The sequence below is a fragment of the Rhamphochromis longiceps genome, linkage group LG4 (assembly GCF_057381845.1).
Source record: "Rhamphochromis longiceps isolate RC_006_pf linkage group LG4, R_longiceps_female_GT1.1, whole genome shotgun sequence".
Lineage (NCBI taxonomy): Eukaryota > Metazoa > Chordata > Actinopteri > Cichliformes > Cichlidae > Rhamphochromis > Rhamphochromis longiceps.
In genome coordinates this window covers 17,037,537-17,064,273 of record NC_140560.1, presented here as the reverse complement: position 1 = coordinate 17,064,273, position 26,737 = coordinate 17,037,537, and the positions used below count along the sequence as shown (strand labels likewise).

General features: G+C 42.4%; 3 protein-coding genes across 4 annotated transcripts; 2 read left to right on the top strand and 1 right to left on the bottom strand.

Annotated features, from left to right (window-relative positions):
* Positions 1 to 411: 411 nt before the first annotated feature.
* On the top strand, positions 412 to 4,558 carry dhrs7b (dehydrogenase/reductase (SDR family) member 7B). The gene is made up of 7 exons (XM_085403566.1): positions 412 to 540; positions 1,017 to 1,191; positions 2,645 to 2,763; positions 2,881 to 3,091; positions 3,266 to 3,358; positions 3,457 to 3,609; positions 4,031 to 4,558. Exons 2-7 carry the CDS (start codon positions 1,038 to 1,040, stop codon positions 4,234 to 4,236), a joined length of 936 nt encoding a protein of 311 aa, XP_085259692.1. The 5' UTR covers positions 412 to 540; positions 1,017 to 1,037; the 3' UTR covers positions 4,237 to 4,558.
* Positions 4,559 to 4,874: 316 nt separating this feature from the next.
* On the bottom strand, positions 4,875 to 20,787 carry cramp1 (cramped chromatin regulator 1). 2 transcript variants are annotated; one of them, XM_085403565.1, is made up of 20 exons: positions 20,531 to 20,787; positions 18,378 to 18,754; positions 16,375 to 16,577; positions 16,127 to 16,280; positions 15,591 to 15,674; positions 15,365 to 15,413; positions 15,048 to 15,133; positions 14,485 to 14,608; positions 13,533 to 13,614; positions 12,421 to 13,362; positions 11,954 to 12,125; positions 11,606 to 11,778; positions 11,424 to 11,498; positions 11,238 to 11,319; positions 10,952 to 11,062; positions 10,151 to 10,308; positions 9,309 to 9,495; positions 8,874 to 9,041; positions 8,492 to 8,637; positions 4,875 to 7,567 (listed from the first exon to the last, which is right to left on the bottom strand). In XM_085403565.1, exons 2-20 carry the CDS (start codon positions 18,751 to 18,753, stop codon positions 7,454 to 7,456), a joined length of 3,486 nt encoding a protein of 1,161 aa, XP_085259691.1. In that variant the 5' UTR covers position 18,754; positions 20,531 to 20,787; the 3' UTR covers positions 4,875 to 7,453. The 2 variants fall into 2 exon arrangements, with proteins under 2 accessions (XP_085259691.1, XP_085259690.1); XM_085403564.1 differs by lacking the exon at positions 20,531 to 20,787 and adding an exon at positions 19,138 to 19,342.
* A 661-nt stretch (positions 20,788 to 21,448) lies between these two features.
* Positions 21,449 to 25,814, top strand: jpt2 (Jupiter microtubule associated homolog 2). Its single transcript, XM_085403567.1, has 5 exons — positions 21,449 to 21,621; positions 22,393 to 22,544; positions 22,951 to 23,102; positions 23,762 to 23,798; positions 24,406 to 25,814. The coding sequence occupies exons 1-5, from the start codon at positions 21,566 to 21,568 to the stop codon at positions 24,666 to 24,668; spliced, it is 660 nt and encodes a 219-aa protein (XP_085259693.1). The 5' UTR covers positions 21,449 to 21,565; the 3' UTR covers positions 24,669 to 25,814.
* The last annotated feature ends 923 nt before the right edge of the window (positions 25,815 to 26,737 follow it).

Below are 26,737 nucleotides of genomic sequence, written 5' to 3'. Positions count from 1 at the left end.
CAGGGTGTACCCCGCCTCTCGCCCTATGACAGCTGGGATAGGCTCCAGCGCCCCCCGCGACCCTGAAAAGGATAAGCGGAAGTGAATGGATGGATGGATGGACTTCTGAAGAATATGAGCCTGACAAATACCCTACAATTTGTAATAAATAATAAAAAATAAAGTAAACTAAGAATTTTTAAATAATTAAAAAGAAAAACTGAAATGAGATGTAGAGCACACTTCTAATGGATCATGTAGCAATGAAGAAGATAGCAGCTGATTAAATAGGCACTAGTGGTTTAAAAAGACCTCTAAATATAAATGTAAAGCATTAATATAGCAAATTATCAAATTATGAGCTTTACGAGAAATAATAGCTTATTTCCTTATTTGTTAATCATTTGAAAGAGCGCACTCCAGATCAGACGGTGGCGCTAAAGCGACCAAAAGCTGTTTTTCTAACCGTCAATAAAGACAAAACAGAAGGAAGAAGATCAGCTAAAAGAAGAGGAGACACATTGACACATTACTGCTGCTCTGCTCAGCAGCTCGGCTCAGGTGAGACCTGTAAAAAACAGAACTACAAACCAACACTTGTTAGTATTTGCTAGAGATGCTAGCTGTTGTTAGCTTTAGCCTCAGTAGCCGTTATTTTGACACTGCCTGCGCAGAACAAGCTAGTGCTAAACCCAGTGTGTGCATGTGCAAGGTGTTCACCTGGCATACTGAACTGTACTTTTTAACCATGCGAATATTAATGTGCTAAGTGATGCATGTATTTAGTTAACATTTGCTTAATAAGATTGTCCGAAGTCTGGTGATATCAAGTTATTGGTTGTTGCTAGCAGGTGGGGCTTAAGTGGTTAAGAAGATAAAGGAAGATCCATAACTCCTACTGTTCTTATTACAATGAATTACCATTTTGGCTGTATGTGTGTTTATTATTGTCATGTTGGTAGTTGCATTCAGATGGACTTTAAAGGTACAGTAAGTAATTTCTTATAAGGTATTTACTGTTTATTTTTTACCTGCAGGTAGCTGGTGATTGCCAAGTAATGGAGCGTGTGATGGCAGGAGGAATGCTACCGGTGGTTTTAACCGGTTTGGGAGTCGTATTGTTGTACCGGATACTTGTACGTCTCAGAAAAGGGGCTTCAGTCCAAGGTGCTGTAGTGGTCATAACTGGGGCCAGCTCTGGGCTCGGGAAAGGTCAGCCTCCATTCATTCATTTCAGCTTACATGTGCAAACTCTCTAAACCATACTGCTTTAGTGCTAGTAGGCTTTTATTTAGATAATGTGCAATCTCATTCTTCAGTGTTGTTGTGCAGATGCCAACATGTAGTTGTAGTTCTTTATCAGATTTGGACATTGTACTGCCCGTTGGTTGTCTCGGACCAGTCTGCGTGCGATCAATGGGAAATTAGGATTTAAACATATATACGTATACATGAATCATTTTGTCCCATTTCAGACACCAAACACTCTTTGATAAATTCCTGGTCAGAGAGTGGATTCCTGATTTTTGTAGGAAACCACATTACAAATTTGTCACTTCTATTTTGAACATGAATGCTATTTTTTTACTTTACAAACACATGTTTGTGAGCGAATGCATCTCCTCTGTAAGTGTGCCTGATCTTTTGTTTCTGAGAGTTTCTAGCCCCGAAAGATGTCAGCTGACCTTTAAAAACAGGAAAGATTGATACGGAGTGTAGAGTTTTTAACAGGACGTAGACTTCTCAATATTTAATTACTGAAGTCAGAGGTAAAGCCATGTGTTTAGTTTGTGGAGAGCAGAGTGCTCTGTTTATGGATTACAGATTGAATCCCCTTTGTGAGACTAAACAGAGAGAGAAAAGAGCTGGACTGTTGCTAGCAAATCTGCGAAAAGCAACAGGACTTTTCACTAAGCCTCACACATCCAGGGATGGAGCAGGCAAGACCAGCTTTGTGATTTCAAACAAGCCATCCTCTGAGGAGTTTATCAAAGAGTGCTTGGTGGCTGTGGATGACAGTTGTGATGACCCAGCCCTGTTAATGAATTTTTTACATGGGACAACGAAAAGAGTTTAGCAGCCACAGGCTCAGTAAAAGGGACTACCAAGGTTTGTTTGTTTGTAAACAACTTACACCTGTCAAAATCTGACAGGGAAAAATGTGGGACTTTTAAAGCAGATGCAAGATAAAGTGACTGAAATGAAGCCAGAAGTAAAATTGCTTTTTTTTTTCCGCTGAATCGTACAGCAGAAGGTGTTGTGCAAGTCAGTGAACCATGCTGTTGGTGTTGTAACTAAAACCGTTAACTTCAGTTTGTTGCACTGTTGATTCACTGGATGTAGAAACTCAAGACGGACTAGATTCCTGTAGCTGAGCAAGAAAAAATAATTAAAAATAGCAATAGCACTTATTTTAAAATAAAGTTAAGTCTTTTAAATTTTGCAAAAATATGGACATTTTGTGCACAATTGTTTTGGGGAATGTTTATTATATCATGATAAAAATGTTAGCAGTTTTCTTCTATGCTTATTTCAGTTTTATAAAGTGCTCCTGGTAAGAATTAAAGAGATACTGAGCAGATTTGAGTTCAGCTTAGTGGTGTGGCTCTCTGCACCCACCCCTGTTTTATGCTCACTAATCTACAACGAGAATTCTGCATTGTAGAGTCTGCGCGGGTCTTCCACGCTGCAGGTGCACGGCTTGTGCTGTGTGGACGTGACGCAGCTCGCCTGCAGCAGGTGGTCCAAGAACTAACAGCGAGTTCAGCAAACACACAGAAACTGGTATGTATATACACACAAAGGAGTAACACAATAAAGTCTGGTCTGTCTGAACTATAGCTTAGCCTCTAAGGATCCATTTGTAAAGAGTCGTTTTGTTTCGCTTTGGTTATCCACCAGATTCACACTCCCTGTACTGTTGTCTTCGACCTGGCTAAAACGGACACGGTGGAGAGAGCTGCAGAAGAGATCCTGAAATGTTACGGACAAGTGGACATCCTCATTAATAATGCTGGAATCAGTTACCGTGGCAATATACTAGAGACTCACATTTCAGTTCAGCGGGATGTTATGGAGACAAATTACTTCGGGCCCGTTGCTCTTACACAAGGTTTGTTTAATCTTGTTGGTTTCAGCGTACGGGATGTTTTCATTTATTTTGGCTTGTGGTTGAAAGAGCCGAGCTAAATGTGAAGTTAATAAGTCATTTATGTAGAGATTTGGGTGAAGATTATCATGAATATGAGTCAGCCCTCTCTCTTTCATTTCTTTCCTCTCTCCACAGCTCTCCTGCCTTCCATGGTTCGCCGGCGCAGCGGCCATATTGTAGTGATTAGCAGCGTCCAGGGGAAGATAGCCATTCCTTACCGGTCAGCCTGTAAGTCGTCTTTGATTAATGCAAACAAACACAACATGAGTTTGCCAGCAGGAGGAGGGTAACTAAAGCAAGCGTCTGATTTGTCTCATGCTGGTCAGATGCTGCGTCCAAGCACGCCACCCAGGCCTACTTCGACTGCTTGCGGGCAGAGATGGAGCGCTACGGGATCCCAGTGACTGTGATCAGCCCCGGGTACATCCGAACCAACCTGTCGATCAATGCTGTCACAGGAGATGGATCCAAGTATGGAGGTGAGGCAGTGAGAGGATGGAACAAAAGAGTAACAGTAGCAAAAGCAGCATTTTTAAGAGTCAGCTGGTAACAGGTGATAAATCTCAGAGTTATTAAGGTGGTGTTGGAATGTGTGTGGATCTTTGATGCCAGCTGGGATTTTGTGTTTTCTTACTGATTTTTTTTTTTGACTAAATAAGGAAAAGACTACAAGCCAAATGGATTTTTATAACTAAATAATAAAAGTAAGAAGCAACATAACCAGAGTAATTTATAAGTTATTGTAGGGTCTTTCTTACCTTACATTAAAAAGCACCTCGAGGCAACTGCTGTTGTGATTTGGTACTATATAAATAAAAGTAATTTGAATTAATTGAAGTAATCTGTACTCTCTTGTATCAATGATGCAACATGTCTCTTGTCTTTGCAACTACCGCTCAGTATTGGACAGAACTACAGCTACGGGCTGGGACCCCAGGGACGTGGCGTGGGAAGTCCTAAAGGCTGTTCGTCAGCAAAGTAAAGACGTGGTTTTGGCCGGCCCTCTGCCCACTGCTGCAGTATACCTCCGCACACTCTGGCCTGCACTTTTCTTCAAGTTCATGTCCTCGCGCGCTCGCAAGGAGCAAAAACCTAAGGATGAGTGATGTTCGAGCTGGTGAGGTCTAGGACCTGAAATAAGCAAGACTTTGGAGGAAATGAGGAGATCTGTTTTATAACATCTGGGACAGAGCTGGAGTGGGTTTTTGTACTATTCATTGTTTAATGTCTAATTTACATGTTGATATTGTCTGTCATGTCTGAGAAACTTTTACCCTTCCCACCCAAAAACAACAAAAATTGTTGGCAAAAGCCTGCAGTATCACATTTTGCAGGCTGGTGAGAAGAGATGGTTTAATTTGAACTCCATAATTTGGGACTCCTGATGCAAACAGAACAGCTTAAATAAACCAAACTGTGGTAAAGGAATCATGTCTGATGTTTTGGCAGAATGTCTACCCACAACTGTGTCACTTACTCTCCTTTAAAATATCTACTGTGGTTACAAAGTCAACGTTTGCCAACAGTTTCTCATTGAAAAATGGTGCAGCACCCGACCTGTTTCTGGGTCATATTTTCCATGCAGTATGCAGAGCACATCACTGAAAATGAGTCACTTCAGCACACGTACGTGCAGTCGAGTTTTTGTTTCCGGCTAATATTCTTTGTCACTTTAAAGTGTCGTCTGGATTGGAGCATGATTGTACTTTTATTGGGAGCAGCGAGGAATTCAGTGTGGAGTCTGTGCGGATAAACCACTCATCCATCTCTGGAGAAGCTGACAAACCTGTCAGAAACAAGCCCAAGGCCAAAGACCGAACTTTGTACAAGCTTGCATATGAACTGCTGTGTATCCCCCAAACACAGTGAATACAAGAAAACAGGCAGGTTTTTATAACTATCTTTATGCACAGAATAAAACACCTTTTACAAACTGAAAACAGTATTTTTTTTCCTCCTTTCTTGGATGTCACCTTAAATTAAAACAGAAAAAACACTTGTCTCAGAAATATTAACAATAAATAGTCCAAATAATGATTTACATTATGTTACAAAAGCGCAGTGAATACTGGAATTTCCATTTGTACAAATACATCCTTCAATAGGATTCCTTATTAAGAATCATCTAGTGTGACAAGATCAAGCGTTTCCAAATGTTCACAAACTAACACCACAGGAGCGCTTACATTTGTTAGATCGTCTTACAATCTCGTTTGTGGAATGACAAAGAGGTCTAACAGTTTACACCAAACGGGTTCACACAGCTGCATAGAGATGATGCTGGTTGATCAAATTAAATGTGAAGGCAATGAGTCTGTACTGCATGAAAAATTCAGAGAAACGATGTCTGCTTCTGTAACATGCAAGAGCCACTCTTTAGTCATAGTGTTTTGTTAGCATCCACTAGTCAGAGGAAAGTAATTTGGGGGCATATAATAAAAAACAAAAATTAAAATAAATGGAGTCAACTATGGCTTTAGTGTTTCATTAAATTAACCGCTCGCTCTTATGGAGTGTATTTCTACTGGGAACTCAATAGTAGCCAGGACATTCATAATTCTAGTTTGTCAAACAAAATGAATGTGTGGCTGCAGCCAGCTAATTTGTTTGAACTAATTAGGACGGCAAGAAAGCAACAGAACTAAGGAAAGTAAATGAGCAACATTGTTAGATTTCCTTGTAATCGATGGCGTCGGCAAGAGAGCGCCCACCTGTTGTGTCAGCGTTACTGAAAACGACAGCAAAAGTAAACAAAGACACGCCCTCCTTGCTGTTGATCTGGCAGCTTCAGGTCTGGATAGGTCACCTTTTAAAACAGCACAAGCCTGAATGTATGTTAACAGACAGGCACGCATCAGAGTGCTGCCGCTCACGCGCATCTTTTTGAGTTGTTCATCTCCCTTCATTAAAACCTTCCTGTGCAATTCACGCTCACATCTACAATACAGGAGGGAAATTCTCCCTATTGCAGCTTGCGAATGAGGAGCTGGGAAAGCGCCGAGTCAAAGGAAACGTTTTAATGTGAACGTTCCTCAAGGCTTTCATTCAGACGCAACAACCATGAAGAACAGTACATTACGCACATTATGCTGTTTGTGGCTATAAGCACTGTCAGCACAGACTCTTTAAAACATTCTGATTCAGTCTCCAAATACCACACGTGTGAAGAGGGCTTAAATATCTAAAAAGGTATTCCTGTTTATGCAACAAAATCCAATATTTGAACTTGCATCTCTGCACACAAAACTAATGAGAAATGAATGCAACAATAAAATAATTCCAATAACATTTTCAGCATCTGTGGAGCTACCCAAGTGGAGTCAACCAACAAGCTGCCATTTTTTATTTGTATTTGTTTGTTTTTTTTGTTTTGTTTTTTTTGTTTGTTTGTTTTTTTAAATGTGGGTTTGAGAAATGAAGAACCCGATTCCAAACACGTGTGACTACAACACAATCTGTAACACCTGAACTCATAAGAGATGAGGAACAAAAAGAAAAGAAAAAAGGAGGCCAACAGGAAAAATGAACTTCTACACATCACTTTGTTTTGTTCCACTTTTGCTACTGAACTATGCCAAGTATCTCTTTCTCACCGACATTACTTTTAATAAAAATCACAGTCCAGTGGCTGTTTGCCACCAGCTGATGATCTGAACTGCACATTTTGAGCGGTCAGCCTTACAGCCTTTAATACACACGCACACACAGATACATTCATGCACTCACACACCGAGAGCAGGAAGAGACATGAAAGATCAGATATTTTGTTCGGATATGGCATAGTATTTTCCTGTACATGAGGTTGTATCTTTGTAAACTCATTTGTTTTATCTAAAGTGTTTGTATTTAAAGGGAATTGTTCCTTAGAGAACAGTTCAGTGAAACCAACGCAACTCGCTTTTGAACAATGGTCACGGTTGACCACCTATTATTGCACTTTTACAAACAGGCCATGGATGGCTTTGAGGGGGGATGGGGTTGGCCTTTCTCCCCAGTCTTCTTTCTCCAAACAGGGAGAAGACAGAGAGGAAACCTCTCCTCTCCTCACTTACAGTACCTCTTGTCACCAACAACATGAGCAAAGTTCTGCCTTGGTCTCTTTTTAGGACCGGCCTGCTTATCGACAGGTGTGAGAACCAGACGTGGTAAAAGTTGGGGTAATTTGCAGCTGCTGGCTGCAAATCGGTTTTGAATTTCTAGCAGTAGTCACTGCTTCCAAGTGTGGGCCCAGAAGTTTGTGTCTCTCTCTCCTGGAACTGTGGAAATGCCTGGAACTGGCTGTAGATTAGAGGTACAGATGACCATGGCTTGGTGGAGTCTTCCTCAGGGAGGTGGAATGGAGGGCTCAGTTACGGCGAGCTCCTGAGCCAGATCATTGAAGCGAGCGATGTAGTCTATGCTGCTCTCACTCATCATACAAGCAAGCTGAGAATCCATCTGCAAGCAACACCAAAGAGCTTTCAGACTGACAACAAGGGCAAATCCAAGAAGGAGAAAAAAAACCAAAAAACAAGATTTTTCCAGACATCCCTCGAACAGTTTCATGCTTTAGGTCAAGAGTGCAGGGGGGGGGGGGAAAGTTCATCACATCAATATCTGTCAATGAAATTAAATTATTTACTGAAAAAGCAGATGTGTTAGTCCAAACACAGGAGGCAACAGTCACCGGGCTCTATTCACCTCCCAGGCAGGTTTGGGCCCCATCCCAGGAAACAGGTTTAAGCTAACAAGTCTGCGTTTGTTAACCCTGAGATGAATCACTTAACACAATCTGAACTAAACCTGCTCACTGGCAGGTTATCTTTAACAAACTTAGAGCTTCTCTCTGCCTCATCCCCTCCTGCCACACCTGAACCAGCTAACTGACACTCCCGATTCATTTCTTCATAAAGTCGCTATCAAAGCACGCAAGAGAGCGAGAGAGAGCACTAAAAATGGAAACGTGTTCACAGACTGAGATTCAGATATTAAATGCTGTCAGCATTTCAAAAGGTATGGTGTCTGAATCTCAGGGTGTGACTCAACAAGTTTTTCATTAAAAATCACCTAAAATTTGGTGGATCAGCCCAGAAGCTGATCTATCCAAAAGGTACCATGTGGTCCCTAACACAACCGGCTCTGGGTCAGAGTCCACTTGCACAGCAGGACAGATCCAAAAGGGGATAAGAACCACATTTTCAGAGTGGATATAAATGCAGGTTATTTTTAAAATGGGAAGTGATGTTTTTACATTTACATTTTAGAGACTAATTAATAACATATAACATGTTGGTTGCTGAGATTCAGACTGTGTTGTGTTTGTGGCAAGTGTTGCTTCTCAGTCACAACTTTCTTTCATTTAATCAACAAGCATTTACTTACCTCTGCCACATCAGGAAGGCCACGGGATTGAAAGGAATCATGAGAATTGCAGTCCAGGAGGCTAGGACCGAGTAGAGCTGTGCCACTGGAGGGGCCAGTGGGGGTTAGGGTGGTCCGTCTGCCCTTATCAGGAGAGACCATGCTGGCTGCAAGGAAAATAAGAGCAAAAGACTGAGTAAATGGCCTTTCATCATACAGCTGTGTTAGTAATATTGGGGATTTTACAAACAAATCTTTGTAAATGTTGACTGCACGTGCTGCTGTATGCAGCATTTTTAGTGGGAAGTAATGATAAAAATACATCCACTTAATATTCTGTTCTTCTTGGCTTAAAATGTAACTTCTGGCACACTCTTGAGAAAGGAAGCAAAAAAACTCTTACAAAGGAGGCATCCCAGTGTGGAGTCAGACGAGTCGCTGGGGTACCACTGAGGGTCGTGGCTGGGTGAAGGGATCCAGCCTCTGGATGGGCTGAGCGAGGGAGACGAGGCCAGCAGTTTGGAGCCGTCGCTGTTGCCCAGCTTGGCTGGAGAGAGAGCAGCCTCCTCACCTGCAGTGCAGCAGGCAAACAGAAATGAGATATCAGCGATTAAACTCAGCAGGCTCAGATGTTTAGCTGCTTGGATGTCAACGTGCACTCTTTTCCACAACCTGCAGAGGAATTAATGCTGTGGAGCCACAAAGCTGACCTCAGTGGAAATTACAAAACCTTTCTAACCTACTCTCACTTTCCATTTCACTAAACAAACATCATCAAGCTTTATTTAGCAGTTTCGTGTCAATATGGCTCGGGTAAGACGTCTGCACGTGCACGCACCGTAATGTGTGGAGTTGATGGCAAGCTCGATGATGGAGTCGCTGATCTGCGTTTGAGGTTCTCCGGGGGTTAGAGCCTCTTCAGGAGGGCCTGGGAGTGAGATATCAAGGAGCGAGGCAACGCTCGGGGGAGAGAGGAGTGAGTCTCCCCCGCCGGTGACTCCAGGAGACGGAGGTGGTACGCCATTCTATGGAAAGAGCGATTTAACTTAGCACATCACATTTTTTAAACCATTTATTCAAGCATAGCTGACAATTTTCTTTACCAAATGGTGATCAGCTACGACTGGAAAACAAATGAGGTTACGCAGACTCACTGCCTTTAACTAAGCCAAGTGTTCCCTCACAAAGGTCCACTGTGAGCAAGGAAACGCCCTGATGGCGATACAAATAGCTTTATTAATCCCATCAGGGCAAACTGTTTGGAGCAGCTTGTTTTTAAACCGTAACAGACAAATAAACAGGTGATCATGAATATGACAACTGTATGCAAGAATAATGTCTACAAAGAAAATCTATAAAAATTACTAAATCATTTGTGAAGTCTTGTACGACAGATGCACAGTAAAAAGAAAAACATTATGCAAAACCTGGCCTACACCGCACAGATAAACAGAAAATCATTAGAGTGAGCAATAACTTTCATTAAAGTAAGATAAATCAAAAACTGACCGTTTTAAATGTAACACTCCAAGATGGTAATGGGCAATAGCATTTATTCTAATGCCACAGGCAAGGAGGAGACATCAAATGAAGGAGGCTTCTAGCGTGTGTGTGTGTGTGTGTGTGTGTGTGTGTGTGTGTGTGTGTGTGTGTGTGTGTGTGTGTGTGTCTGTCTCTGACCTCTGGAACATTTTGCTGGTGGAGTTGAGAGTCTGGCTCAGCATCAGCAATGGGAGTGGTGGCGAGAAGAGCGCTGTTATCCACAGTGGAAGAATCCACCTCCCGACAGGGACTGCCTGGGATGATGCCTGCAGACTTAGCTGCCAGGTCAATGGCACCTGAAAGTATTAACAGTTCAGGCAAATGAGAGATTTGTCATATCACTCCTGATAAGCATCAACAGCAACAGCATGTGAAGAGCAGAGCAGGAAGAAAAAAAAAAAAAAAAAAAGGATGGTCCAAGGTCTTCTGGAAAAATGTTTTTGCTTCTGTCGTCTGCACAGAAATACTGTCTGCCACTGATCTTTTCAGAGTTCTAGATTTTGACACAGGAATCTTACACAAATACAACTTGGACCTTAAATATGTTTTTAAGCAATTTTATAAAATATGTCTGTGAAGGTTCTCAGTCATCCAGGTCATCGTAGTCAAAGGAGCTTACAAAGAAAAGCGTCTGGACTTCTTTAAGTTACTTGAAGACGTTTCACCTCTCATCCGAGAAGCTTTTTCAGTTCTAAGGTCAAATGGTGGGGAGTCCCAGATTTAAACCTAGTGGGAGTATCCCCCCACAGAGGGACAAAAGGACCCCTGATGATCCTCTAATCGCCTGAGCCAAGGTGTGAAACTGGGTGCTTATAAAAGCAAAGTTGTTGACCCCATAAAAACAACAATATGTAATTTTTTTGCAGTATATTTGGTGTAGAGTTTATCAATATTTCAATAAAACAGAAAAATGTAGTAGATAACAGAAGAAGTCCATACTAGAGAGCTGGCTGGCCCCCGCAGAGCTGGATGTTGCTGGGGTTGTTTTAGTTTGGACAGAGCGAGAGGAAGGAGCTAGTCGGGGATGGATCGGCCGGAAAGATCCAGTTCCTGAAGGAAGAAACAGGAAGTGAGAGAGCAGACAATTACCAGAGGGTCTTGCTGAGAAAGAGAAATCGTTTTTAGCTGTGATTTCATTAATGCATACTGTAAAACTACGCCCTAAACATTTCCAGCCTCAGCTGACGACATATTCTATCGTTCTGTCCTGCCATCTGAGGAGTACCTGTGGCAGAGGAGTTGGAGAGGATGGAGAAGGAGCAGACGTGTTGAGGAGTGTCTCCTGTAGTTCTGGGCAGCAGTGTTCGCTGTGAACGAGAAAGAAGTGGCCAAACAAAAACACACTTAGGAAAACCCGCCTTCCACCCAACCAAGCCCAGAACTGATGAATGGATAATGATCTTGCTCTCACCTGAACTACAAGTGGTTTGCGAAGTTGTCTGTTCCGAGGTTTTCTCTGTCTAGAAAGGAAAAGATCTGACTGCATCTGTGAGAAAAAGAAAAGAAAAAAGCACATATTAATGCTCGTTAATACATGAATTATGTCTTTGTACAGTTGGCATAAACAAAAAATGATGCATTATTCTGGCTTACACTGATCGAGTCGAGCTGCTGTCTGAAGGCTAGCTCTGCCTCTTTGTTAGGGGAGAACATTCGGTTGTGCCGTGAGCTGTTGGGTGGCAGCGTGGTGGGTACTGCGAACACGCTGCTTTCTGATTCGCCAACTGCAGTAGAACCCAGCAGAGAGCGGGGAAGGTTGCGCCCACCTGAACAGGATTGAAACAGATGTGGTGCCACATCAGGAAAGGCAGCTATTTGAAGACAACTTCTAAAGAGGAAGCATCGGTGCTGCATAATTACTTCTCGCTGTTTAATAACTACAGCACTGTAAGTACAGAAAAGACTTTATCACAAAAGCCAGCAGGAGAGAGACATAAATACCTCCAGCACTTGGCAGCTGTAACTTGGGCATGCGCAAAGACGCCTGCGGCCGCCCACAGCTGGGGCTACGGGCGCCTGCAACAGGACCCTTCGCCGGAGGTGTGAGGACCTGGTTTTGCTCCTCCTGATAGGTCTTGAGGGGTGATGTGGCTGTGGAGCACAGCTCTGGAGCCTGAAGGAAAAGACACATGATATGCTCCTATCTCGAAATAGCACTTTCATTGAAAAAGACAAAAAAAAAAAAAACAAAAAAAAAAAACCTGTGGTGTTCATAGTACATAACCAGTAACATGTTTTTCATCAGCTGGCTTTGTACGGAATATAAACTCTTCACACTGCTGCATCTTAAAAATGTTTAATTTTAAGCCTTAATGCCACTGATAATTACACATTTTTCATCGTTTCAACTTGTAATTTAAACAACACACCAGGCCACAATCTTGGAAGACAGAAAAGGGAAAACTTACCAGAGGTTTGGGGTTGACTTCAGTGGAAACCAGCTTGAGTAAGCAGCGCAAAACTCGATTTGTCCTGTCGGGCTTTGGCTGCACTGAGGCTTGTCCCTCTTCTGAGTTGCTGGGTGGAGCTGTGACCGGCTGCCACTCGTACTCCAGCTGCAGCTTGCCTGGCTTCCCAAACATCAGGTACAGCTCGGCCAGGGTGACGTTCTCTGCGTCACGGGCGCTCCAGCCTTCCTCTCTGATCTGCTCAACGACCCGTTCTTTGGTCGCTGGTGGGGAAGCTTGCGACACGGCTTCGTCTGAGCCAGTCACTGAAGGTTTGACTGAAGGAGGCTGATTTGCCTCCGAGGAAGACGCGCTGGTGCTCTGCTCCTCTTTGTACTGCTCAGCGGAGCCATCGGCACCACTACATGACCTGTCCGTGCTTCTGGTCATGGCTAAACCACCACTGACCTCAACGCCAGTGCAGGCCTTTCCTGGATCAGAAGATCCCATCCCATCTCCCTCTTCTCTGACAGTCTGCTGAGAGGAAACTGGGACACAAGGGGACTGAAGTCTCTTCTCCTCTACCTTTGCAGAACTGTCTGCTGATGGATCAGGGTTGGGGGTTTCAGTTCGACGAGCATCACCCGTTATAGTCAGTGAAGCACCAGCAACAGCAGCGCTTCCCCGCCCAGATTTGCTGCCAGTTCGAGGTTGTGGAGCTGCATGGATGCCCAGGATCTGGGCAGCTGGCAACTCCTTGGCATTAGGTCGGCTCTTGCCACTCTCGATCCAATGGACAGTGCAGGAGGCTTTGGAGTGAACCACACGTGCCACCCCAGGCAGTGTAGTCAATGTGCAGCTCTCAGCTGGAAAAAGAAAAAGTTCTTCCTTCTGAGTTATGCTGGGAGAGGCTGTGCTGGTCTGGTTGCCTTCTAGAGCCTCTCTCTCCATGAGACTCTTAAGCTGAGTTTTCAACGTTAAGGACCAGTTTATATTCGACACAAGCTGGTATATGCCCCAGAAAGCAGCATGTTAGAGCAGTACATTTCTAATATGTACACTAGGAATGAAAAACACTCTGAAGAGTTTTGCATACATATTGCACTGTAATGTTTTTTTTTTAAAAAGGATACAATCCGCTGGTCATGATAAGCCCACTTCTGTTTCAGATACTCTATGAGGCTGGAAACTTTCCTGTGGAGCTCCACCACCATCCTGAGAAAACAGAAAAAACATTTGATGTCAACTTTGCAAAATACAACACTACCAGGTCGAATACGTCTGACATAAACTACTTCTACATTTTACACTTAGACTACTGTGGATCAAATTTAATAGAGTTTTCTAAAACCGAAATAATCCTGTGTGGGAAAAATCAAAACGCCAACTACGTGCTCCAAAAATAACTAAAATAAAACAGAAATGTTCATTAATGTATAGTTTTACTATATTTGTTTTGTCACGTTTGCAAACAAATGCATACTGACATTGCTGTAATTCAGCCATTTTCACAAAGTCTTTACCCTTCTTCAACCTACCCATGATAAATAACCCTTATTATCATAATAATTAAACAAAAAAACAAAAAAAAACCCTAACACTGAAACCAGTAAAAACGAAACTGAACCTCAAAAGAAGCAAACCCAGTCTGAACACTAACTGAAAACTGAACTGAGAACAAAAATTAAAAATGAAAGAAATAGAGTTTAAACTTTGAACAGCATCATGTCTGAGGGTGTTTACACTTTTCAAATTTCACGAGTTAGCTTAAAAAAAAAACCATATACACACATATTTAATTTGCACACAAAAAAAAAAAAACCCAGAAATTTTATTACTTTCATTTCTCAAGAGCTGACCCAGAAAACGGTGGAAAACATGCAAACCATCAAACTGAAATAAGCAGTCTGAAGCCAAGAAGAGGTTCTTAAATTAGCTCAGGCTTTGTTGCATCACCATGGCTTGAACTAATAAAATAAATAAATAAAATAATAATAGAAAATGAATTAATGAAGTTATGACATCTCTCCGACTCTTGGATGTTATGCTTTTGAAAATATATTGTGGTTCTTATCCATGTCAGACCTGAGGCGAGGGTTGTGGGCAAGACTCTGAACTCGGGCCCAGGAGTGGTTACTGCGTGGCTGGAGCTCCACTGCCACCTTCAAGGGCAGACGCACCGGCTTCTGGTCCTCTTCATCACTCACTCCTGCAGGACACAAAATTACAGATTCAGCCACTATAAGAAAAGCCCAAAACCTATAAACTCAACTATGCTCTCTCACTTAATCAACCACGACAAAATGAAAAGGCAGCCATCAATCTCAGTGGGATCCATTCACAGATTTACATACAACAATGACAAGAGACAGTCTTTTTCTACCCTTGATGAAAGCAAATATTTTCAGTAAGTGTGATGAGTGGGTGTTATTGAGCAGAGGGGTTGATGACAGCTGGTCAGAACAGTCATCTCCTTCATCCTCCTCACTTTGCACCCAAAGTTACCATGGAAACACCACCAGCCCACTTGATGCCATGGTTTTTGTAAAAAAGCCCCGCCCCCGTGAACCCCCCAGTCTCACCATCAGTGAGGTTTTCAGTGCTTGTTCTGTAACGCGTGTGCTGGGTTTCTGCAGGCTCATACTCACCATCTGGATCACAAAGTTTCTTCAACGCTCGGCACATTGGAGCTTTGATCCGCAGGTTCCTCCCCTTAGAGCGCACGGTGGTGGCCCTGGTGGAACAGAAGAATCTTTATTCATATATGTTGTAAGCTCTAAACCTTGCCGTGCCACAGAGAAAGCATCTGACTACATACTGTCAACTCAGCCCTCAGATTTGTTTTTCATACTAGCAAAGTGCTAATCTGTATCTTTCCAAATGTGATCTAGTGCATCAGTTTAAAGTATCACAATCCCAGATGTGTACGTAAACCCACTAGCCAAAGCTTCTGCCACAGACTTACCCTTGCTGGATGAGTTCGTTCAGCTTTGCCACATTCTTATCATCCATCACTGTCAAAGACAAAACACAAGACAGCTAGTTAAGACATGCTCCTCAGGGGCAACTGCCCCGAGCCACAGGGATCATCTGGAGTTTAATCACATCCCCTGTGTCCACAACCAGCAGAACAAACAGCAAAACACACGCAGTCTACATTGCATCCAAGCACTTTCACAGCCCTCACTTACATCCTCCAACTTTTTTGCGAAGCTCGGCGTAGCAGATGAGGCCGTACAGTTCTTGGGAAGATTTCTTTAACACCCTGGAGTACACTGAGAAGGAAAGGAAGCACAAGTCACAACACTGGTGGAGGCCTGTGCGTGCTACATAAAGATAACATGAGAGTAACACTGGGTGCTTTTTGTAGGGGAAAAGAGCTCCAGCTTATCTGGTGAACTTCTTTAACATATGTTTTGCTTGCTAAAAAACAAAAATGTCAGTGTGAGTTCTGTTGTAGGAAAAAATAATAATATATGTGGCTGTTTAACAGCATCTCTTCTTTACTTCTCATTCACAGTGTCTGCAGTAAGTAGCATAACTGAAACAACTAAACACAAACCTAAAATAAACCAATTAAGATCAGCCTAAGACATCACCTTGTTGTATGAATTGTACACATTTTTATGAGGCGTCATTCGATAAAGTCATTACAGTGTACAAACTTCATATTTGGGGATCAAAAATTCCAAGGTGAATTAAGAGAGAGAGAAAAAAAGCAACTCACCGTTAGCGAAGTCGATGTGTTTGGAGATCTTGTGCCAAGTTCGGTAGTAAAAGTGGCGGACCTGTTCCTTGTTCTTCACCATATTTGCTGGCTTGCCTCTCTTCTTGTACTTCATTGCAATGTTGTTCTGGATGGCCTCAAAATCCTTCCCGTGCTGGGAACAAAGGAGGGCAGCCGTGAATCTACGACGTCAAAAGATCTACACATGGTAAACTTTTAACTTGGTAAAAGGTTGTTGCAAGCTTTACCTCATAAAGACCCTCAAAAAAGCTGTTTTTGTCCTCGGCGCTCCAGGATTCCCACTGCCGACGGGCTCTTTTCTGGTTACCAGCTTGTTCTTCCTTCTCTGTAGACCCTTGGCCCTTGGAGGTCTTGGATACTCCCCCCGTGGAGCTGACCACAGGCCCGGTCTGTCCCACCACACCCTGGGAAGAGGAGCCATTCTCTGCCCCTGTTTTAACACAGAAACATTCAGAGGAAAGGCACAACTTAAATATCAGCTCACCACCCTGGCTGTTTTTTATGTCATAACGAAAAAAGGTTGATCTGAGGTGTGTGATTTGCGAGATGTTAAAATACATGCACACAAAGCCACCCACTGCCATTACAGCGCACAGAACCTGCAGAGCTTCCCTCTCTGTGGTTAAGCTCTGGCAAGGAGACAGGAAAAGCAATCAGTCCCTATGGTCAGGTCTACATTACACAGTTCCAAAACCAACTCATGGTGGGCTCCACTGGCCAAGTTTTCTGGCCCAGCATTGTGCACAACACCAGGAGACATTAGCAGGAGCACCCAGAGAGTTGCTGTTGCAGTACTGTGCTACATTATAAAAAAAAATAAAGAAAGAAAAAAAAGTGTTTTGTTTTTTTTGTTTTGTTTTTTAGCCCAAATGGGTGTTAATTTGCAAACACAAGCATGTGACTGGCTCACAGACAATAACCTAGATGTGTCGCCTTCAAAATAGAAGTGCACCGATATAGCATCACATAAAAATAAGTGAGGCTTTCTTAGTCAGACAGTCAAACGTTTGTGCTCAATCTAAATATAGTTTCTGAGACAATCAGAGCTTTTCTGTTTCAAACAACAAAAATCCACCAGTCATACCTGTCAAAGGATACACAAGTAAATAATATTGTTTCTGATCTGATCAATGGCTGCTGTTTTGTGGACAAAGCAATTTTAAAAGGAAAAATGTACAAATTAAAATCACAGATGTATAATGTACTGAAATATTTTTCCAAATAAATTCCACTTTTCAATGAGGAACACACAGATTACTGGGTGGCATAGCCTCATTAACAAACTCAAAAACCACCACCACCTTACTAAGTCTCAGCCCCACCCAAAGCTGTCTGTGCCTCCAGAGGGACAGGTAGTGTGGAAACCCAGGAGGTAATGCCTCGTCTGCATAGATAAACTGACACCAACCAGCTCACACTTAGCAAATACAATACTATTAGTGATTGGTAGCCTACAGGGGAATCCTTCATTGTGTTTAAAAGTCATCCTGAAAGCCTTAAGTCATCTCTAGCTTTGATTCATTGTTTAGAAAGTTCCTGATATCAGTCACCCTCTGAGTTACTACAGAGGCTCATTCAGATTATTTGCAAAACCAAAACTGAATAATGGCAAATAAATTACAATCTCTGCTTTACTGGTATTTGTTGTAAAAGGGGGGTGATAAAAAAAAACAAAACAAAGGTAGCCTAGGCTAAATCTGTGGGTCAATGAAATGATTGGCTGAAAACTGCAACACCATTCTAGTCCAATTTCCTATATAGTCCCAAAAGAAAATAATAAGAAAAAAGACAAAAGAACTGTAAGCAACCCTGTTCAGTAATGTCCCTTTCCTGTCCTGATATCAGGTCCATTTTAAGCCTGTGATTTATTCCTCCTGCTGATAACAACACCGTGCCTTTATTGTTATTGCTGCCAGTTTCCAAGAAACTGCAAAAACAATCAAGTGACATCTTAATTAAAATCTAACTTCTGGCCTCTCCTGATTTTTGCTTCTTTTTTCCCAGCATAAGTGGTGTACAGGATGGTGTTGCAACATGGGCTGGAGCAGCCAAAAAATGTACCCAGAGTACAACCCAGCAAGTGGCCCACAGGGGATACACGGCAACACAACGGCATCACAGACAAGCACACTGCAAGCACCGACAGAGAAAACTAAAACTGACAGCGCAGCCCCCAATCTCTCCTGATCCCACCTGTACACACTCTTTCCCGAGCTGGTCACTCACTTACCTTTCGATTTTGCCCCGCCATGTCCATTGATGGAGGAGCCGATTGAATCCTTCCGTATCCGTTTGCTCGGAGGTCGAACGCTTGATCGGAGAAAATGATGCTGGTCGGGGCCCGGAGGGCCGGGCTCAGCTGATATTTGGGGAAGCTGGGTCGAGCCTGGTCCGGTTCGGTTCGGAGCAGAAGCAGGAAGGACCGGGGCTGAACCGGAGCCGAGACCCGTGGTTGATGGATTAAGAATTTCCACTCCGTCCTCTCCCTTTGTACTGCGCTCCTCGCTCGCCTGCTCTCCGTTCTCCTCTTCGTCGCAACCGTCGGGCTTTCTGGACGGATTCCTCCTCCCATCGACACCGATCCCCTCCCTGGAGCCCGGTGTCATGCTGCCACAACACAATTACACAAAATTCGTCACATTAGGAGCAAAGCGATGTGCAAAATTAACTTCTAAAGACGACGTTCACTGTCTCTCAACATGGCCGCCGCTGTTTGTTTCAAATCCCCTCTTCAGTCCCGTCAAAACAACACCAAATATATGCATTTCATGCCTTGAGATAAATTAGATTTAACAACTGAAGCAGTTAGAAGACTGCCAGCGATGCTTTTCCGAGTAGCTTTCCGCTCTAATGGCCAATAATGACGATTTAATTTAAACTGAATTCAAAAGCGACCGCTTTTCAGTTTAGCGCCCTGCAGAAACGACAACGAAAACCCCCTCGGTGCCTTCGACCTCTAAATAAAGTGTTTATTTCAAACCTAATTTTACCCATTTTGGTGCTCCTCTGTAGTAGACGATGTCTTCTTTCTCTTCACCATGGGTCCGAGCGGTTAGACTGGCAATTAGTGGTCAAATTGAGCATAATAAAGCCGAGAGCGATCGCTCCGCTTTTATGCCCTCTCCTTGCTCCTGATTCGACTGAGCTGAACTCTCTGCGCAGTTCAACTGTCTCTTCTATCACCAACAACATTACTCAATGCTTTCCATGCAACGAGACATAAATGACACAAAACCAGCCGCAAACACGAGATATTTAACTGCATTTTGATGGATAATAATTTACAAAAAGCCCGTGTCGGTTGAGCTCATTTGAATTGATATAAGCAGGTATAGTTTTATTAGGCTGTGAGTGGACTTCGCTTCACACTACGTCATCATAAGCAGAAATTGTGCCTGCAAAAGAAATCATTTTATGCTCAAACCTTTGCCATGATAATGTTATTAATTGCCAGCAATACTACAGCCCCTCATAAATACACACGATGGCACGTGAGGAAAATCAGGACGTGGCTTTAAGTACACGTTGAGTAGAAGGAGCTGAAGGAGTAGAAGGGGTGCTGCACTTGTGTTAAAATGTGTAAACACTGCAGAGTTTCTTATCCTATGTGCTCTACTGTTTTCCCACAACTTAATTTTATGCTTGCTGAATAATCAGGAGAGGGGATGTCCAGTGCTTAAGGACGACAAAAAAAAAAAAAAAAAAAAAAAATCAGACCTGGGCAGCTTTAGTATGGGGAAACATCACGAATGTCTTCTTTTGCCACACAGCATTTAAATCTCTCAGTTCGTGTCAGCATACAGCTGATTATCAGGCAATTCTGGCACAAATTGAGACGAATTAATAATTTATGAAAGCCTTAGATAATTGATTCAGCTATTTAATGTTTCAATTGAGCTTAATAAGATCTTTAAACTTCAAGTGATGGACAGCTATAGCTGTACTTATTCTGTTTTATCATTTTCTTTCAGTGCAATCTGAGTTGACACCGCGGTTCTCTTTTTACTTCACTAAATGACATTACTCGCGTCCCACAGCAGTGTTACATTAAAAACTACTTAGCAGCTGTAATAGTCTCATCACGAGTATAATATTATATCGGAAGCTTCACGTGTATTTGGAAGTGCGGTGGTGTAATAATTTGAGGTGTTTACAAGCAGTTGCTAGTAAGTAGATATAGCAAAATATATTAAATGTAGTCAAATATTTCTTCCGTGGATAGCCCGCTACTATGTCCAGCATGGCTGCTGTTGTTGGCTAGCTAACATTAACAGTATAACAAGTCAAACAAGATTTTACGTTATAAAACTGCTCCTAGCATAACGGCTATTTTGTACAGAGTCCAAAACAGGTTGTTGAATTGGTAAATATTACTGAGCTTACCTAAAGCAGAAGATTGCTGGTAGTATTCCCAAACGAGACACAATTTAGCATTGCTAGCTGACTGTAGACCTCCAGCTTGCTACCGATGACAGCTCCAGCTGCCCCGTTGTCAGCGCGCGCAGACACGCCCATTACTATACAAAAACAAAGACTGTGATTGGCTAAAAAAACACGAGGTCGGCGGTTAAAGTTTGATTGACAGAAACCTCCGCCAACTGTTAGTGGAAGAGTTAACAACGAAAGACCAATTGTCATTCTCTTCCTGTCACGCCTCGCCAAGTTTACCGACTAGTACACTAAACATTTTAAGCGACTCTGGGTGATATATAATCTAACCCTTTTTTTAGCTATTAATTTTTTTTGTTTGTTTTAACAATAGTTTATCACTGCAATTAACATTTCTGGTCCTGTAAGACAAGTTCCGCCCAAAAAATGATTGACATTTTGACGAACAATTCAGTAGGCGGAACTCAGAGGATGCGCTTGAATTTTGTATTGGAGTATAAAAAAACCCCACATGTCTAAGAAGAACTGAAACAAAACACTAACTGTGTTGAGCACTACGTTTTGAGTTGATATCATCATCTCAGACTTATCTGTTTAAGAATAAAACAAGCGCACACGTGGAAATTAGTCCATGTCTACTACTGTTTAAAGCGTTTTTGAGACTCACAAGGCGAAACTTTCCTGCTTTTGTAGAAGATGTGTATAACCTATTGCCATAATTAAACAGCCGTGTAAATCATATTTAAATAAGAAAACTATAGCCTCAGTGCTGTTCCGGGAACAATGCACAGTTGCTTCTCCAAAGTCTTTCACTCGTAATGGGAGTCTGGGTGCAGTGAAACGAGCGCACCTCAGCTTGGCAGAGGACCAGTTATAATCCGCTGTGTCATAGTTGGGTGGGCTCGAAATTCTTCACTACGGAGTTGAGCCGGGCACGCGCAGGCAGAGGGGGGAACTCGCTCGTCGTCCAGTTGGCAAACTGACGAAGAAGTTGTCTTCGGAAACTTGAAGGGTCAAAACAGAGCCACCATGACTTCGACTAACATGTTTCAAGGGTTGGATAGTGGTTCGAAACCGAGTTCAAGGTAAAGACAACAGCTGCGCGGCTTGGTTATGTGCGAATAAGAGCCGCCAGTAACGTTTTATTCCGACTGCAGCCAGGAGCTCGGACAGTTAGCAGCCCAGAATTTAGTATAACGTTGCCTGTCAGAACTTCGTAGGTTTTTTTTTTCCTTCCACTAATTTCTTTAAGCATATCTCGAACACGCAGTGCTCCCAGAAAGCTTAAATGTCTGGGTGGACGCTTAAGTGGAGCTGCAGTGGTTTGAGTTAGCAAACTTGTTAGTCATGATAGCTTTCGAGCTAGCCATTCAGGCGTTGTCTACTGCGCCTGCGGAAGTGTGAAATGCTCCTCGGAAGGCTCTTCTTTGTATCCGCCAACAGAGGCGTTATGGTCACACTTTCCTTATAGCAAGAGGTTCGGGTGCTTTTTTTTTTTTTTTTTTTTTTTTTTTTTTTTTTTTTTTTTTTTTTTTTTTTTAAATCTCGAAAGCACCAGTTTCCGGATCAGCTCCCCCAAGTAGAATGATCAAACTTTCAATAACGAAAGAAAGTAAAGCGTCTGTCTGATATAATCTATAGCAGACAATGGTTTCCATGCGTATATGGCGCCATTCCCGAGTCTATAATCAAGTAACCTGTTATTTAGCTCAGTTGGCCCAGCTAACATATTTATAGCCCGGTTACTTAACGTTTCCTACAAGTCTTTGAATGTAAGACATGACAGTAACAGTAGACTGTAAACATGAATCCGCATTCTGTTTATTTAAAGATTTAACTTGTATGTTAATCTGTAGGGTGTTGCAGCCTCCTGGAGGTGGCTCCAGCAATCTGTTTGGTGGCTATGAAGAGGACTCTGCAGCATCAAAAAGACCCAATAAGATGGCCTCCAAAGTTTTTGCTCCACCAGAGGAAGCCCAGAGTGCACCGAAACGCTCCAATCCTCCAGGTGAGATTAACCTGCTGGTGGCTGATGCTTTGGCTTTTCTGTCTCTGCAAATCCATGTTCAGAGTGTGAAAACTATTACTACAATGTTAAATTTCCACTGTAAACATGTTGGCTGTTCTCTGTGCCTGCACATAATACACCTGCTCATATTACTCTGGTATAGCTGGGTTTATTTACAGTTCAGGGTACTTGATTGCCCTGATGGTCATAAATATTTTTCTCTGAAATGGTCAGAACATTCTTGCCATTTAGCAAGTGCACACAGTATGCAAAACTAAACTGGGTATGTGCTACATCTGGTACAGAAGAGTGACTCTTTATGAAATGGACACAGAAATTGCATTTTATTTTTTTACCATTGCTGAAGATCGTGTCACTATATGGTATGTTGGTTAATCTTTTATAGGTGGAAAGAGTAGTGGAATATTTGGTGAATCTGAGCCTGCTGCTCAACCACAGAGACCCATGCCACCAGGTGGACCAACCAGCAACATATTTGGGCCTGCAGGCACGGGACCTGCCCAAAGTCCAAGCCGAAGCCACCCAAATAAGCCAAAGGTACTTTTTGACTTGTATTTTATGAGTTGCAGAACATTTTTATTCCAAGCCTGTGCAAAAAAAAAAGTCTCTTTAGTGAGGAATACATAGGTTTGCGACAGGCAGCACTTCAATAATAATCTCTAATAAATACACACTAACTGAGCCCCACCCTAACACCTACCTGTCTGTGCCTCCAGTGAGACCGGTGGTACGGTAACCTCAGAGATGATCTCTAATTTGCATAGATAGTGACTGCAAACCTGGCTGATGTCAGCCTGTTATTGTAGATGTCTGTGATTACTAATCAGCAAAGGTGTGTTTAAGTCAGCACGAAAGCCTGAAGCCACCTCTAGCTTTAGCACATTGTTTAATGACTCAACAAAGGTCCTGATATTGGTAACCTTTGAGTTGTAGGTACTGAGGGTCATTCAGATTATTTGCAAAAGTAAAAAAAAATGTGGCAAACATAACCATTATGACCTTTAAAACTAAAGAAATGTATGCAGTCATGTATAATAATTGCACTTTCTTGTCCTGTTCTCATGTCCATTTGACATTAACCCATTAACATTATTAATTTCAATTTTAACTGTGTGCAGTGAAACAAGAACACCTGTGGGGTTTTTTTCTTTCTTCCTTATCTTTACTGTTTTGTTTTTTTGTTTTTTTTAATACAGGACAACCTAAGTGTGGGACCTGAACCTGAATCACCAGGTGAGTACTGTACATGTTCTTTGTGTATAATTTCTTTGCATTATACTATTAAACTACCTCTGCTAAGCCTTGCTGTTCAGACAGATCAGATTTAATCATATTGTACCGTTTTCTAAGTTTTACACCCTAAACTTTTAATCAGTCTTCAGTTAATGAGAGAGAAAAATAAATTGAGTCTATTTATGCTCTCATCTGTGCATTTCCACTGCTTAACTGCATATAGCTTCATGCAAACAATAAAAATATGTGATAGTCTCAATAAACTATCCTCAATCTCTGCAATTCTTTTTTTTTTTTTTTAAAAGCTTACTAGTTTCACTTAGATCTCAAATGTAACAAATATGTGATTTCCCCCTCCTCTGTTAGTTAGTGAACTGCACTTGAAAACGGCAGGGCTTGTGGTGTCTTACATGAACTCAAGCTTTCTGGCTTTAGATTATAATTTGGTACTCCATGCTCTCGTCTAATGATCATCACTTCTGAATCCAAAAAATCAACATGGTGGTGTCCATCACACTACACACAACACATACAGTGCAAAAACCAGGGGGTCGGGTCACGGTGGCTGTGTCCAATTTGATATCACATGTCAGTGTGTTTGTTTCAGTTCCTCAAGCTCCTGAAGCCAAAGCCAGTCAGCCTGAGGCGAAAGAAGAAATTGCACCCCCAGTCGATGCACCAGCTAAGGAAGAGCCACCCGCTGCCATTGCCGCTGCTGTCTCGGCACCCTCGGAGCCTGAACCCACACCTTCCTCATTTCCTGATGACACTTCGCCGAAGAACCACGAGCCTCACCTGGGACCCAAGCCTCGCTCCCACAACAGGGTCCTCAACCCTCCTGGAGGAAAATCTAGTGTGGTGTTCTACTGATCAGCTGAGCGTGCCACCTCTCCGAATTTGTGTCCATAAACCTCTTTGTGTGCTCCCCTGTTAATCTTCTCTCATTCCTACACTGCTCTTTTGATGGAATGTGATCTGTACACCTAAATACAGCCCAGTTATTGTTGTTGTTCACACCTGACGCCTGGGCTCCTAAGTTGTCCTCAACATCTTGCACTTTCATCCCTCGTTTTTGACTTCCTGCCATCTGTCTTCTCCTTGATATTCTTCTATAATGAAACCTGCAATCATTACAATCACCAATGAGTCAGCTGAATGGTTAGCTGTCACCTTATCACTTTAACTGTAACACAGTTTGGTTTCAACTTTGCAGTTACTGTTTTCATTGTTTGTGTTACAAGCATTTGTAAGAGTAATTTGTCTGGAGGCACAATCATCTAATTTTTGTGTGTAATTTTTCTGCATCTCAAGAACGGTTTAGAGTTTGGCATACTTGCACAATTTTCAGATTTAAAACTGACCTGCAATTTGGTTTGGCTAAAAACTTCACAGCAGACATTTGCCCAAATTTTTGGGAGCTTTCTGGGGTGAACACAGCCTCTCATCAGTTTAATTTATGAAGTGCCAGATCTTTATTGGATGACCACTTAATTTCAGAATTTAAGAAACAATCCATGTGACTGAGGCCTGATATAAGCTTGGCATCCTTTCATCTCTCTAGCCTTTTTGTTAATTATGCCTTACTAAAAACGTGTACAACAGAGCACAATCTGTGACTAGGAATTGAAACAGCTGTTTACTCCCCAGATGTTTCTGTGTCCTCAAAGAAATTCCATTTTGATTTATGTGAATGTATTGTGCAGGTACTTTCTCTGCTTCGCCCTCATTGCTTGCTTTATCTGAGAACATAATCTGCCTTCTTTGAGCTTGGGGTAGGCCTCAGTTTATGTTTTAAATTAAAACGGCTTGAAGACAAAGTGAACTCTGGACAAGCGTGCGGCCTACCTGAAGTCCAGGTGGGCTCGATGATAATCACATTTTCACACTCATCTCGGGGCAGACCTGTGGTGTTCTGGTGCCAGCCTGTCTCCCCCGTGTCGATGTGCCTGGCAGGCAGCGAGCGCAGCAGAAGAAAGAAATCCTGTGTATTGCAATAAAATGGTTGTTTTGCAGTAAGAGTTTGTTTACTGTGTCTGCATTCATCATCTACTAAAAACTGAGAAACACTCAGGGGTGATTAATTTAAACATGTACATTTTGTTAAACTGGAATTCGTCTCTCCCGTTGATGCTTATGAGGATTTGTGTAAATCTGACATACAATCCAGTGTTGTCTGTCCCATTTTGAATCACTGACAGTGGTGCTTTTGTCTGAATTTGTCCTCGGGCAGCACTCTCTGGAAGCCGCTTCTTTTTTTCTCCCCACATACAAAAATGGCCACTTCTGCCCGGAGGGAGTTTATTTTTGCTTCGTAGCCACAGAATCTGTATAGAATTTTTAAACATTTCTATTTGAAGCAACGGTACAGATGACAGCACATAAAACACTGTTTGCTTGTGTGTTTGTGTATAAAAACTGTCCAAAAGTTGATTCTGTTCATCTGGACGTATCATTTTCAGTGGGAGAAACGTTTCGTCACTCATACAAGTGACTTCTTCAGTCTCAGCTGACTGCAGGTTTCCTCAATCTTATAAATAGAAGAGTTACCTCATCAGGCCAGGACTCTGCAGTCTATTTACACCTACAGGGCAGTGGACACTGTTTCAATGATGAGGATGTAACATCCTGGATAGGGAGGAACGCTGGTTTAAGCGGAGTCAAGGAGGTCATCTCTGAATCGAGGAGGGGGCCTAAGGGTACATCTTTCGCCATCTTACAAAGCTGTGATTGCAGCCATTCCCCAACTCTCTGAGAATGGTACTCATGGCCATTGATCAGTGGTCTTTGATCAGTGGTCATGAGAATTTGCATAATTAAGATTAAGGAACTGACCTCCCAGCCCATTATTCCTTCAGTGAGCTGGTTTCAGTCATTTTGCAAATGTACTGTATAAGACTGGGGAAAGCTGCAGTCAGCTGAGACCGAAGCAGTCACTTGTT

Bases quoted from the DNA above. Each gene is read 5' to 3' on its own strand.
- dhrs7b (XM_085403566.1), top strand. From the start codon at position 1,038: ATGGAGCGTGTGATGGCAGGAGGAATGCTACCGGTGGTTTTAACCGGT. The intron at 1,192-2,644 runs GTCAGCCTCCAT...TCTGCATTGTAG, and splicing joins CAGCTCTGGGCTCGGGAAAG to AGTCTGCGCGGGTCTTCCAC. The intron at 2,764-2,880 runs GTATGTATATAC...GTTATCCACCAG, and splicing joins CAGCAAACACACAGAAACTG to ATTCACACTCCCTGTACTGT.
- cramp1 (XM_085403564.1), bottom strand. From the start codon at position 19,187: ATGGTGAAGAGAAAGAAGACATCGTCTACTACAGAGGAGCACCAAAAT. The intron at 15,414-15,590 runs GTAAGTGAGGGC...TGTCTTTGACAG, and splicing joins TCGCAAAAAAGTTGGAGGAT to TGATGGATGATAAGAATGTG. The intron at 15,134-15,364 runs GTAAGTCTGTGG...CTGTTCCACCAG, and splicing joins AACGAACTCATCCAGCAAGG to GGCCACCACCGTGCGCTCTA.
- jpt2 (XM_085403567.1), top strand. From the start codon at position 21,566: ATGACTTCGACTAACATGTTTCAAGGGTTGGATAGTGGTTCGAAACCG. The intron at 21,622-22,392 runs GTAAAGACAACA...GTTAATCTGTAG, and splicing joins GGTTCGAAACCGAGTTCAAG to GGTGTTGCAGCCTCCTGGAG. The intron at 22,545-22,950 runs GTGAGATTAACC...AATCTTTTATAG, and splicing joins GAAACGCTCCAATCCTCCAG to GTGGAAAGAGTAGTGGAATA.